Source organism: Nerophis lumbriciformis, linkage group LG01 (genome assembly GCF_033978685.3).
Source record: "Nerophis lumbriciformis linkage group LG01, RoL_Nlum_v2.1, whole genome shotgun sequence".
NCBI lineage: Eukaryota > Metazoa > Chordata > Actinopteri > Syngnathiformes > Syngnathidae > Nerophis > Nerophis lumbriciformis.
Genome location: NC_084548.2, coordinates 43,463,684 through 43,477,277, shown reverse-complemented (window position 1 = coordinate 43,477,277; position 13,594 = coordinate 43,463,684). Strand labels below are relative to the sequence as shown.

The following is a 13,594-nucleotide window of genomic DNA, read 5'->3' as shown; positions in this document are numbered from 1 at the left end:
ACTGTTGACTTGTTGAAAAATATATTTATGTCTTATATAACCCTAAATTACTTTATGATGCCTGTCAAAAAGTGATTTAAAGTGATATTACTTCTTCTCTGGTTTAAAATGACTGAATCTCATTTTGTAGAGTTACATATGTCATATTAAAGCCAGTTTAGTATGCTTTACTTATAGAAGTACCCATTAAAAAGCTGAAATATTCCAATAATGTAGGTGCCTGCCAAAATATTATTAGGGATAATTTCTTATTACTAACCCATCTTAAGGACTTGACCTCAGTTATAAGCAGGCCCAGACAGAATCAGCAGGGACAGAGGTCCTGCTGATTTTCCACAGATATGTGCTGCTATAGGCACATTTATATTGATTTATGAACAAGAAAAAACACTCAGCTGAATTCCCCAGATTTTCCCCCTGGATTACCGCAGAAAACTATGAAAAAATATGCAGATTCCTTATGGGTCTGGATATGAGGGATATATATAACATAGCTAATACACTTGAGATTTGGAATACATATCTTTTAACCAAGCAATCAAACTTTGACCATAATTTCTTCACGAAACATAGATTTTCAAAATGGTGTTTTTTAAAGAATGTCAAATAACAATCTCAATATTTGTTAAAGCGGATGAAGAAGAAGAGGGTATAGAGTTGAAGGAGATGAAGAGAAAGCAAAGAAGACAGACATTTTTAGCATATCTTCCAAGAAAAAATGTTAATTTAAATTCAATTTAAAATTAAAAACCTAACCCAACCATAGCAAACCAGACAAGATGTGTCAGTAAAAAGATATTGCAAACCCCGTTTCCATATGAGTTGGGAAATTGTGTTAGATGTAAATATAAACAGAATACAATGACTTGCAAATCATTTTCAACCCATATTCAGTTGAATGCACTACAAAGACAACATAATTGATGTTCAAACTGATAAACATTTTTTTTTTGCAAATAATCATTAACTTTAGAATTTGATGCCAGCAACACGTGACAAAGAAGTTGGGAAAGGTGGCAATAAATACTGATAAAGTTGAGGAATGCTCATCAAACACTTATTTGGAACATCCCACAGATGTGCAGGCTAATTGGGAACAGGTGGGTGCCATGATTGGGTATAAAAGCAGCTTCCATGAAATGCTCACTCATTCACAAACAAGGACGAGGCGAGGTACACCCCTTTGTCCACAACTGCGTGAGCAAGTAGTCAAATAGTGTAAGAACAACATCTCTCAAAGTGCAATTGCAAGAAATTTAGGGATTTCAACATCTACGGTCCATAATATCATCAAAAGGTTCAGAGAATCTGGAGAAATCACTCCACGTAAGCAGCATGGCCGGAAACCAACATTGAATGACCGTGACCTTCGATCCCTCAGACGGCTCTGTATCAAAAACCGACATCAATCTCTAAAGGATATCACCACATGGGCTCAGGAACACTTCAGAAAACCACTGTCACTAAATACAGTTCGTCGCTACATCTATAAGGGCAAGTTAAAGCTCTACTATGCAAAGCGAAAGCCATTTATCAACAACATCCAGAAACGCCACCGGCTTCCCTGGGCCCGAGATCATCTAAGATGGACTGATGCAAAGTGGAAAAGTGTTCTGTGGTCTGACGAGTCCACATTTCAAATTGTTTTTGGAAATATTCGACATCGTGTCATCAGGACCAAAGGGGAAGCGAACCATCCAGACTGTTATTGACGCAAAGTTCAAAAGCCAGCATCTGTGATGGTATGGGGGTGCATTAGTGCCCAAGGCATGGGTAACTTACACATATGTGAAGGCACCATTAATGCTGAAAGGTACATACAGGTTTTGGAACAACATATGCTGCCATCTAAGCGTCGTCTTTTTCATGGACGCCCCTGCTTATTTCAGCAAGACAATGCCAAGCCACATTCAGCACGTATTACAACAGCGTGGCTTCGTAAAAATAGAGTGCGGTTACTTTCCTGGCCCGCTTGCAGTCCAGACCTGTCTCCCATCGAAAATGCGTGGCGCATTATGAAGCGTAAAATACGACAGCGGAGACCCCGGACTGTTGAACGACTGAAGCTTTACATAAAACAAGAATGGGAAAGAATTCCACTTTCAAAGCTTCAACAATTAGTTTCCTCAGTTCCCAATCGTTTATTGAGTGTTGTTAAAAGAAAAGGTGTTGTAACACAGTGGTGAACATGCCCTTTCCCAACTACTTTGGCACGTGTTGCTGGCATGAAATTCTAAGTTAATTATTATTTGCAAAAAAATAAAAAATAAAGTTTATGAGTTTGAACATCAAATATCTTGTCTTTGTAGTGCATTCAATTGAATATGGGTTGAAAAGGATTTGCAAATCATTGTATTCCGTTTATATTTACATCTAACACAATTTCCCAACTCATATGGAAACGGGGTTTGTACTTTAAATCAATTTTCAGCATGTAGTTATAGGGTTATTTTATATTTTTTTAAAAGCTACTTCAAAAAGTAAACAGTACTACATCAACTTCCAATATACAGGTGAAACTCAAAAAGCTCGAGTATCGTGCAAAATTCCATTCATATCAGCAATTCAATTTCCAAATGTGAAACTAATATGTAACATAAACATAAACTCATTTACATGTAAAGTGATGTATGTCAAGCCTTTGTAATCATTTTGATGATTACGCCGTACAGTATTTGAAAACACCATTTTTTCTAGAAGGAGCATAATATGACATGAAGAGAATATGAATAATTTTAGATATTTAGGGAAAGTAAATAAAAATGTACTTTTATCTTTAATTATGATCATGATTTCTGGTTATGTTAGGCCAGCAGAGAAGGCCAACAACCCTCGCAAACATGCGACCAGAACGTGATACATAGATGGTAGTAGGGGTGCAACGATTTGTCAACACAGTCAAAAATAAAATATGTCGTTGGCAAAGTCATTTGTAGACAATAGTCGTGACGTCATCACTTTTTTTTCCCCGACGGGACGTGAGTCAGCGCAGCCACTCGAACAACATCGCGGATGAAAATATGTTCAGTGTGGGACCTTTTCCTCTCTTTCTTGTTAAATACATTAATACCTTGCTCATTTTGCAAAGCAGATCTGTTTTTATTATGACAATACATCTGTGATACGGGAGAATATAAAGGGGGCAAAAGTCAGACAAGGATGCGGCCTCAAATGGGTGAAAATGTTAGCTTGTTACTAATGAAGAAGTTGTGTAAAAACATATCAACTATCATTTTAGACAAAGTCCACCATACTTTGCCCACATCAATTCAAGTACTTTTTAAAGCAGCGTCAATTTGCAGTGAAATGAAGAAAGGCAAAATAACAAACGTCAATCACACATGCACACGCACGCACACGCACACACACACTTTCTTGTATTTGCTACCTTCTTGACCTCCGAAAAATGCCTACCTCTCCAGGACCACCCTTTCTAGATATATAAAGAATTGTATTTACAACATTAATAATATATACATACTATGCAAATATAAAAAAGGTAAGCTTTTAGTTAATACTTTTTTTTTTTTAATGTTTTGTTTGTAATGTGTTTTTAATCTTCATTATTTACTTCAAGTTATTACAGTGTGTCTCTATATACATATTTAATTTTTGTATTAATCTTGGCCTAAGGGGGCACATTTCCATTTCTTACACACACTTATTATTACATATGTTGGCCAGAGGGGGAGCACTTCAAATGTTTACACCGACTTGCCATTTCATATGTTGTCCTTGTGTTATTTCATATGTTGACCAGAGGGGCAGCACTTTTAAAAGCGACACACAGTCAATTTGAAAAATCCCTCCTTTTTGGGACCACCCTAATTTTGATAGATTTCACCACCAGGGGTGCAGATGAGATAGTCTCTATTAGATGCAACGGTTTTCCGTATTGGGACCATGATTTTGGTCCTAACTTGTTCGCCGGTCCTCATATGGAAGGTGCTTTTCCCTGTTAAGTTAAAGTTAAAGTACCAATGATTGTCATACACACACTAGGTGTGGTGAAATGTGTCCTCTGCATTTGACCCATCCCCTTGTTCACCCCCTGGGAGGTGAGGGGAGCAGTGGGCAGCAGCGGTGCCGCGCCCAGGAATCATTTTTGGTGATTTAACCCCCAATTCCAACCCTTGATGCTGAGTGCCAAGCAGGGAGGTACTGGGTCCCATTTTTATAGTCTTTGGTATGACTCGGCCGGGATTTGAACTCACAACCTACCGATCTCAGGGCGGACACTCCCTGTTGATGTCTCAAGAAGAGTGGAAATACAAGGACACACACACACACACACAGACAAACACACACACACACACACACACACACACACACACACACACACACACACACACACACACACACACACACACCATTAGGCACCTATGCGCTGGTATCATAAGATTAAACAAACTATGACATAGCTAAAATGTTAAGAATTATTTAATGAGACAATTCTATAAATTGAGTCTATTAGATTGATACAAATGTCACAAGTTAATCAATGGTCAATAATCAATAATATACCTGTGTACAGCATTTTAAACACATCATCACAAAATGCGTGTTTCTTTTTTAGCAAATGAGCAGCATAGTTACAGTATAAATACATATTTTTGAGTGAGTTAGTCACCTTTGTTGTTAGTTAGCACATGCCTGAAATATCTCAAGTTGAATTTAAAAATCGATGGCTAAATTACAGCCACTAAATTTGTGTACGCTTTATAAACTGAGTAGTTCACTAATTGCTAAGACAGTCAATGACTTGTTGACTATCAAAATAGTTGTCAATGCACATCATAATAGTTGCTGTTGACGAAGCTCTTGATGGTAGTTTGCTTTTGTTTAGTTATTGTGTAATATTTACATTATTTTGATAACATAACTATACAGTATGTAATAAAAAGAGAATATGAAAATTGTTTGAATATTGTGTTGATACTGTCCTGTGTTTTTTAAAATTTTAATTGTGATTAAAATTTACAGATAACACATGTGAACGATGTCCGCCCATCTTACTCATGGATGATTGGTATCGTATTTGACAGCATAAAACCATACTTGCCAACCCTCCCGAATTTTCCGGGAGACTCCCGAAATTCAGCCCCTTTCCCGAAAATCTCCCGGGACAAATATTCTCCCGGAAATCTCCCGATTTTCAGCCGGAGCTGGAGGCCACGCCCCCTCCAGCTCCATGCGGACCTGAGTGAGGACAGCCTTTTTTCAGACGGGAGGACAACAGTGTGACAAGAACTAAATCATCCAGACTAGAGATAAATTGTATTATTATGTTTATCTTACCTAAAAATAAATATATCTATTAATTTTAAAGATAAATAAATAAATACATTTTAAATATATTTTGCTAAAAACATAAAAATTAATTGTATTTTTATTTGTATTTTTTCTGACTCCTTATTACATCCAGCCATAGAATTATACATTAAAATAAACATATCTGAAATAATAAATTTTAAATGATCATAATAATTCATTTAAAATGACCATATTGTTACGCCTTCGAGGCATTGTGATGCCGGAGGTCGTCTTTTCAAGATGCAGAGGGATGTCAGGAAGCGGCTTGCAGGTGAGAATAAATGATTTATTCTGATTGCAGAACAAAATGCTGCGCGGTGCACCACGGCACGGAAAACAAGAGGGTAGCAAAGATGCTAATATCAAAAATGTAGCGAAACTAGGAGCGTAACTTGTTGCGTAGGAGCAAACAAAACCAACAGACCGAATGAGGCCAGCGCGTAAACTAAATAGCCCTCTGATTAGTGCCCGGGCAACAGGTGCGCGTCCGGGACACTAACCAGAGGCAGGTGACTCTAATCTGCCGTCATGGCAACAGAAACAAACTCAAGAGGTGCTGAAAAACACAAGTGACTTGAAAACGAAAACAAAAATATGATCCGGGCAGCGGATCATAACAGTACCCCCCCCTTAAGGGACAGATTCCAGATGTCCCCTGGCAAAACTAAAACCCCCCCGACAATAACAAAGTTCAAGAGTCAAGGGAGGGTGGAGGGAGGATTTGGCGGAGGGTCGCCAGGCCACGTGTCCCCGAATCCACCGGGGACGAGTCAGGTGGCGGCGGCGAATGGAACGCCGCTGCCGGAGGCGAGGCGGGCGACCACGGAAAGGCCACATTCGTGGCTGCCGAGAAGGTGGGCGTGAGTGGCGCCAGAAGTTCAGCAGCCGGAGAGTTCTGAGACTACGTCTCGGGTGTCGCTGCTGTTTGCGCCACTGGCGTCCATACACAAACCTCCGAGAGCGCCGCTTGCGCAGCCAGACCACTCGAGGTCGCTGAGACGACGATGAGGGCGAGAGAGCAGACGTCGCCGTGGAAGCAGGAGGAGTCGTCGTCGCCGTGGAAACAGGAAGCGTCGTCGTCGCCGTGGAAACAGGAAGCGTCGTCGTCGCCGTGGAAACAGGAAGCGTCGTCGTCGCCGTGGAAGCAGGAAGCGTCGTCCCCGTGGAAACAGGAAGCGTTGTCGTCGCCGTGGAAACAGGAAGCGTCGTCGTCGCCGTGGAAACAGGAAGCGTCGTCGCTGTCGGCGTGGGCGGAGCAGGCGGCTCGTCTGTCGGCGTGGGCGGAGCCAGAGGCGGAGCAGGCGGCTCGTCTGTCGGCGTGGGCGGAGCCATAGGCGGAGCAGGCGGCTCGTCTGCCGGCGTGGGCGGAGCCAGAGGCGGAGCAGGCGGCTCGTCTGCCGGCGTGGGCGGAGCAGGCGTCCAGGCTGTCGACGTGGCCGGAGCAGGCGGCTCATCTGTCGGCGTGGGCGGAGCAGGCGGCTCGTCTGTCGGCGTGGGCGGAGCCAGAAGCGGAGCAGGCGGCTCGTCTGTCGGCGTGGGCGGAGCCAGAGGCGGAGCAGGCGGCTCGTCTGTCGGCGTGGGCGGAGCCAGAGGTGGAGCCAGAGGCGGAGCAGGCGGCTCGTCTGCCGGCGTGGGCGGAGCAGGCGTCCGGGCTGTCGACGTGGGCGGAGCAGGCGTCCGGGCTGTCGACGTGGGCGGAGCAGGCGGCTCGTCTGCCGGCGTAGGTGCTGGTGTGGGAACCAGACTTGGAGCTGGTGCTGGTGTGGGAACCAGACTTGGAGCTGGTGCTGGTGTGGGAACCAGACTTGGAGCAGGTGCTGGTGTGGGAACCAGACTTGGAGCAGGTGCTGGTGTGGGAACCAGACTTGGAGCAGGTGCTGGTGTGGGAACCAGACTTGGAGCAGGTGCTGGTGTGGGAACCAGACTTGGAGCAGTTGCTGGTGTGGGAACCAGACTTGGAGCAGTTGCTGGTGTGGGAACCAGACTTGGAGCAGTTGCTGGTGTGGGAACCAGACTTGGAGCAGTTGCTGGTGTGGGAACCAGACTTGGAGCAGTTGCTGGTGTGGGAACCAGACTTGGAGCAGTTGCTGGTGTGGGAACCAGACTTGGAGCAGTTGCTGGTCGTGACTTTGGCGGAGGTGGCCTGGCCGGGGGTTGCGGCTTAGCACGCCAAAGGACTGGTGGTGGAGGCCGGGCAGGAGGTTGCGGCTTAGCATGCCGAAAAACCGGTGGTGGCGGCCGGGCAGGGGGTTGCGGCTTAGCATGCCGGAGGACTGGTGGCGGAGGCCGGCATGGAGGTTTGGGTTTGGCTGGGCGCAGCTGTGGCCGCCCACTAGCAAAGCACCCAGTACTAGCCCCCCCCTCAAGAAGCGGATCCCAGACGCGTCTTGTGCAGTCTGGAACAGTCTTTAGGGGTGGGAGGGAGGAGGTGAGGAGGGGGGTAGGCTCCTCCCCTCTTGATTGTCCAAATTCTCTATTCTGCTCTTCAATAGCATGCAGAGTGTCCTTTGCCGCTTGGGATTGTTCCTCAAGTCTTAGTTCAATCAGTACCTTCCGGTACCACTCATCCACCCAAGCAGGACTGTACTTCTCGAGGGGTGTCTCGGAAGATGACTGGGCTGGAACAGGAAGTGGAGAAGGCAGAGCAGCATGTGGCACAGCAGACAGAGGAGTGGGTGGAGCTTGAGCCTTAGAGGGTGGGGCCAAAGTAATTGGGGGCTGAGCTTGAAAGTCAGAAGGTGAGTGGGACTGACTAGACCTAGAATTAACAAAAATGTCCTGATAGTGTTTAATTGTCAAATTAAAGTCATTAGGAAGTGGCTGACAGTAAGAATTAACAGAATGCAAAAAAATGTCTTTTTCTATGACGTCATCAAAAGTGAACGGGGGCGTGTCCTCGGGGGGCGACAACGGAATGACGTCATAGCTGCAATCCCAGTGATTGACAGGCCAGTCGGAGGAATCTTTGAAGATATGGTCATTATAATTACCAAATATTTGAGGAGAATCCTGGGCTGCTTGTAGCTGGCTGTGCTCCGGATGGAAAAGTTGTGGGATAGGTGAGTCTTTGCCGCGAGCCGAAGTCTTCTTGGCTGACTTCCGCTTTCGCGTTCGGGCTGGCTGTGAGCGGACATCCCCGGGCCAGATGGAGTCGATATGGACCAACGAACCGTCAGGCCCCCACAAAAGGTCTTCGCGCTCCAAAGGGGAATACTGGAGAGTCTCTCTCTCCATCGCCTTTAAGACCAGCCACGTCCCGTAGCCGGAATCCTCCACGCCCTCTTCGAAAAGACTGTCTGCTGTTGGTTTTCTGTTACGCCTTCGAGGCATTGTGATGCCGGAGGTCGTCTTTTCAAGATGCAGAGGGATGTCAGGAAGCGGCTTGCAGGTGAGAATAAATGATTTATTCTGATTGCAGAACAAAATGCTGCGCGGTGCACCACGGCACGGAAAACAAGAGGGTAGCAAAGATGCTAATATCAAAAATGTAGCGAAACTAGGAGCGTAACTTGTTGCGTAGGAGCAAACAAAACCAACAGACCGAATGAGGCCAGCGCGTAAACTAAATAGCCCTCTGATTAGTGCCCGGGCAACAGGTGCGCGTCCGGGACACTAACCAGAGGCAGGTGACTCTAATCTGCCGTCATGGCAACAGAAACAAACTCAAGAGGTGCTGAAAAACACAAGTGACTTGAAAACGAAAACAAAAATATGATCCGGGCAGCGGATCATAACACATATTTAATTATTAAAATAATTGCTTGTTTATCAACAACTTTTGCATTTTATTCATCACATTTTGAAGCTCTCAGAAGCCAAGTTATATTATATTCCTTAAGATTTATTTATGCAAGTTTGAAGTATCAATTATCTAAACACAGTTTTGTTTGCACATTTTCAGGATGTAGAATGGTGAATTCTAGCTGTCAATATACTCCTCCCCTCTTAACCACGCCCCGACCCCAACCACGTCCCCGCCCCACCCTTCTTCCCGAAATCGGAGGTCTCAAGGTTGGCAAGTATGATAAAACCCTGATCGGTACACCCCTAGTCCAAGGGCTAAACTGTGATTCTGATGCCATCAGTTCTACTGATCCTCAATCAGCATTATCATTAATTAGTGGCCAGTACGTACACATGTTATCATGTAAAATGCATTCAACAAGTGTGTGTGGCATATGTTGGCCTTAAACCCGGAATGTGCATTTAGCTTTCGTCATGTGTAAACTGTCAATTAAAGAGACATGGTTCTGGAGCTGAGTCTAATCAAATCTGAGTCCCTATGACCTCAGAGGTTCAGCTGTCTTTCAGAAAGCAAACATTAGAACGAGCTTAAAAAGTAGATGTGTTTCTGTCAGAGGGGTTCATCTGTGGAACAGCTTGGCTGATTCCTTAAAATGTTCCAGTTCCATTCACACATTTAAAAAACACTATAAGACCAAAGTCTTGAAAAAAAGATATCATTCTTGAATCAACACAGTAGTTAATACTAAGATCAATGTTAATTAAAAACTAAATGTGGGATATAAATAATAATGGAAGTATAATTGTTTGTATATAGTATATAATTGGTACAAAGGTGTACACGTGTACAAGGATATTTCACATGCCTTTACTGTGTATATAATTGAACAGTGTTTATGTTGTGTACAATGTGTATTTATAATATGTTGTGCAAAGGAAATTTCATAATTTTTGGAAGCTCATCTTGTATTTAACTTTGTTTATAGGGTTGGGCGCAATAAGTGTTCAACTTCAGCCTAAACCCGTTCGGTCTGCAACATTTTCCATTTATGAATGTACAACTGTTTGTTTATTTTGTTGATCACTGACAGAAGATATAATAAACTAAAATAAACTAAATATTACACTTTTATTGCAATTGTTATCATTACAACACTTCCAAAATTGGGAGGGGTAGGAGCTAGACCTCTGTAAATTGCTTGGCTAGCTTTAATAGCAAATATACATCAAGCAGTGGCCTACAGCCATAATTGTTCTTGCCAAAAATCTTGACCCAGTGCTATATATTGAAGCTCGGTTACTGGCTAGACCCCGTACCGGGCAACTATAGACAGGTTAATTGAACAGAGGTGTTAATTGGAGCATCTATGGTATTTTTAAACATAAGAAGCATGTGCGATGACACTCCTGCTTAACCATACGCGTGTTTTTCTTAACTAAAGTAACGGTAGACTGCTTTATTGTGTGTGTTTTACAGAGGTTAATTTTTATTTTTGCCATGTTTACGTCGTTGCCATTAAAGTTTTTGTATGGGTTTCATGTCCTCGTATTAACAGTGCCTAAATTATTTGAATACCTGCATGCCAGTTAAAAATGTTCAAATGTTACTTAAAACTATGCCTGAAAGTTTTACAATAGCCACAGTTTGACCATTGGACAAGTTATGTCTCCCTTATTTCCTATGCGAGATTATGGCAGTTGTGTATGTCGCTCTGTACAGTTTCTAAATGATAATCTTAAAAGTCATTTTTTGTAAGTTATTGCATTATATCTACATGAATCCTGATTACTTTGATATCTGACATACAGGTTCTATAGTTCTAGACTAAATCACATCGTAAACCAGGACTTACTGAAATGGCTTTCTCTGACATTAATTAAAATAGTTTCTTCTCCGAGTCTTTTTTTTTAAAGTAGGACTAGAGCTAATTCAGGTGTAAATCCAAATATAAGTTAAACCAGTCCAGATGTAGGTTTAATTTAAGAGTAAATTGTGAATAGAGCTGAAAACATTTCCTTATTGCTGTTTATATGACAACTGAAAGCCTTTTTATCTGCACTCTTCACATTTAATGAGATTAATTCATAATTATTTTTATTTATTTGTAATTGTATGCATCTGTAAAGCGCTTTAAATTTGCCTTACGCACAAATGGTGCTCTATAAATAAACTTGCCTTGCCTTGAAGATGGATACTTTGACTACTTAATTGATGCTGAAAGACCACCAAGTCCAGAAAGAAGATTGTTTAGAGACAGAAGTAACCTTCGAAATAAATTTGATTGTACAGATTTTTGTGACTGTTTACGTACATCCAAAGACAATGGAGCTGAAATTGTTTAAGTTTTTTTTGTCAAAGCAACTGGATTAGTGTGGATTAATAAAACCAGTCCTGGTTTTATTTAAACCCTGAACGCGAAACCAGGCCACGATATCCAAGATTCCTGATGATGACAATCAAATAACAAGCTGGTCACAACAATAATTCATTCATTTTATGGCCAAAACACTGTTAAGGGTCACTGGGAAGTTTGAGTCTATCCCAGCTGGCTTTGGGTAAGAGGTGGGGTACTGTAGACTGTGGACTGATCATTTGTCAATCACAGGATTGTCATGATAATAATCCAATCATTAAAACACTTTAAGAAATCTAATCCAATATTTTTATTACACTGTCGAATTTTCTGGTGGAACCTCACTGCTAACCAGAGATCATGTTTAAATTTTGTGTGTGGCTTACACTGTTATTACAAGTTAAATATCAACATTGTGTGCACCGTGTTCAGCATCAGCACAAGTTATAGAATGTTTGATTCGAGAAGAAAAGTGTCTCTCCTGCTCTAAGCAACACTACGGCGTCACCACTTGTGTTGTTTGCTCTCACTGCAGAAAAATTGCAATTGCGTCATTTAATGTGAAAATGCCATTAGTTCCACGTCTAGTTGCAGCCAAATACAATTGGGTTGTGTGTTACGTATTCCCTGGCTGGGTGACAGCGTTAAATAAATAGGCGACAAGTGTGATGTCAGTCAAGTCAATGTTTACAGTACATGTCTCTACTAAGTTAGCCAGTGATCAAATATTATCCAGCTGTTATGAAAAGAACATCAACACACTTTTCAGCGTTCATACAAAAGGGCTTCTTTCCAACTCAGAGAGCAAACACAGACGCACTAAAACAACATGTGAAGTAGTGTGAAGTGTGTGTCTCACATATCAAACATTTCAGGTACCACCCACTTGAAAAGGAGAGGCTTAGTTGCTATTGTGAGTGGAACTGGCGTCATACGTTTTCAACAATCTCGGTAACATGGCGCTGCAATGCATGTATAGGGACTGTTGCGCACACACACACACACACACCTTCCAATGGCCCGACCAACCCTTGACATCCTCACACACGTGCAGCCCCGCCAACAAAGGCCCCTGATGTCAGGGAGCAGTGCATTGAGGGTAATGTGTTCTGCTGAGTAAATATTGACCAAATCCTAGGACTTTTCTGTTGTCACCCACTTGGGTTTCATCAGCACATTCACAGACTCACACCCACTCAGTGACCCCTCCAACCTGCTAACACAGGCGTGCAGCCACCCTGCCAGTTAGACCAGCAAGAATACTTGAAGTTGATGGGGTACAATTTAGTGCTCCTGGCATGCAGATACCATGTCCTTATTGTTGCTCCAAAGACACCTTTCCTGTTGAAGACCGTGTATGGTGGACATGTGAAAAAAAAAAGTGCTGTGTTCCCTTACCATGACCTTCCTACCATCCTGTCCCGCCTCTCTGTCACCATCTTCCTCCTCATCCACCTCCTCGTCCAAATTTAGATACACAATGTTCTGAATGTCCGCTTGACCAGAAAAGACCTCCATCTGATCCCAGTCATCTGCATCGCCTGCAGGGGATTTAACACAAGTTCACCGCCAAATATATACACTGTATACGTATATACGCAATTACATGACCTGTGTTCAAAGTAGTGTTGTAGCAATACCAATATTTTGGTACCGGTACTAAAATTATTTCGATACTTTTCGGTACTTTTCTAAATAAAGGGGACCACAAAAAATTTGCATTATTGGCTTTATTTTAACAAAAAATCTTAGGGTACATTAAACATATGTTTCTTACTGCAGTTAAGTCCTTAAATAAAATAGTGAACATACTAGACAACTTGTCTTTTAGTAGTAAGTAAACAAACAAAGGCTCCTAATTAGTCTGTTGACGGATGCAGTAACATATTGTGTCATTTATCATTCTATTATTTTGTCAACATGATTAAGGACAAGTGGTAGAAAATGAATTATTAATCTACTTGTTCATTTACTGTTAATATCCGCTTACTTTCTCTTTTAACATGTTCTGTTAAAATGTAATAATCACTTATTATTCTGTTGTTGGATACATTACATTAGTTTTGGATGATACCACAAATTTGGGTATCGATCTGATACCAAGGACCGTATTTTTCGGACTATAAGTCGCAGTTTTTTTCATAGTTTGGCCGGGCTCCAGTGCGATTTATATATGTTTTTTT

General features: G+C 42.4%; 1 protein-coding gene across 3 annotated transcripts in view; it reads right to left on the bottom strand.

Annotated features, from left to right (window-relative positions):
• Positions 1-13,594, bottom strand: part of spryd3 (SPRY domain containing 3) — a 117,202-nt gene that overhangs the window by 12,409 nt on the left and 91,199 nt on the right. For all 3 annotated transcript variants that reach the window (XM_061982646.2, XM_061982636.1, XM_061982655.1), the window contains one exon: positions 12,810-12,952. In XM_061982646.2, coding sequence (XP_061838630.1) covers positions 12,810-12,952 — 143 coding nt within the window. The remainder of the gene's footprint in view (positions 1-12,809; positions 12,953-13,594) is intronic.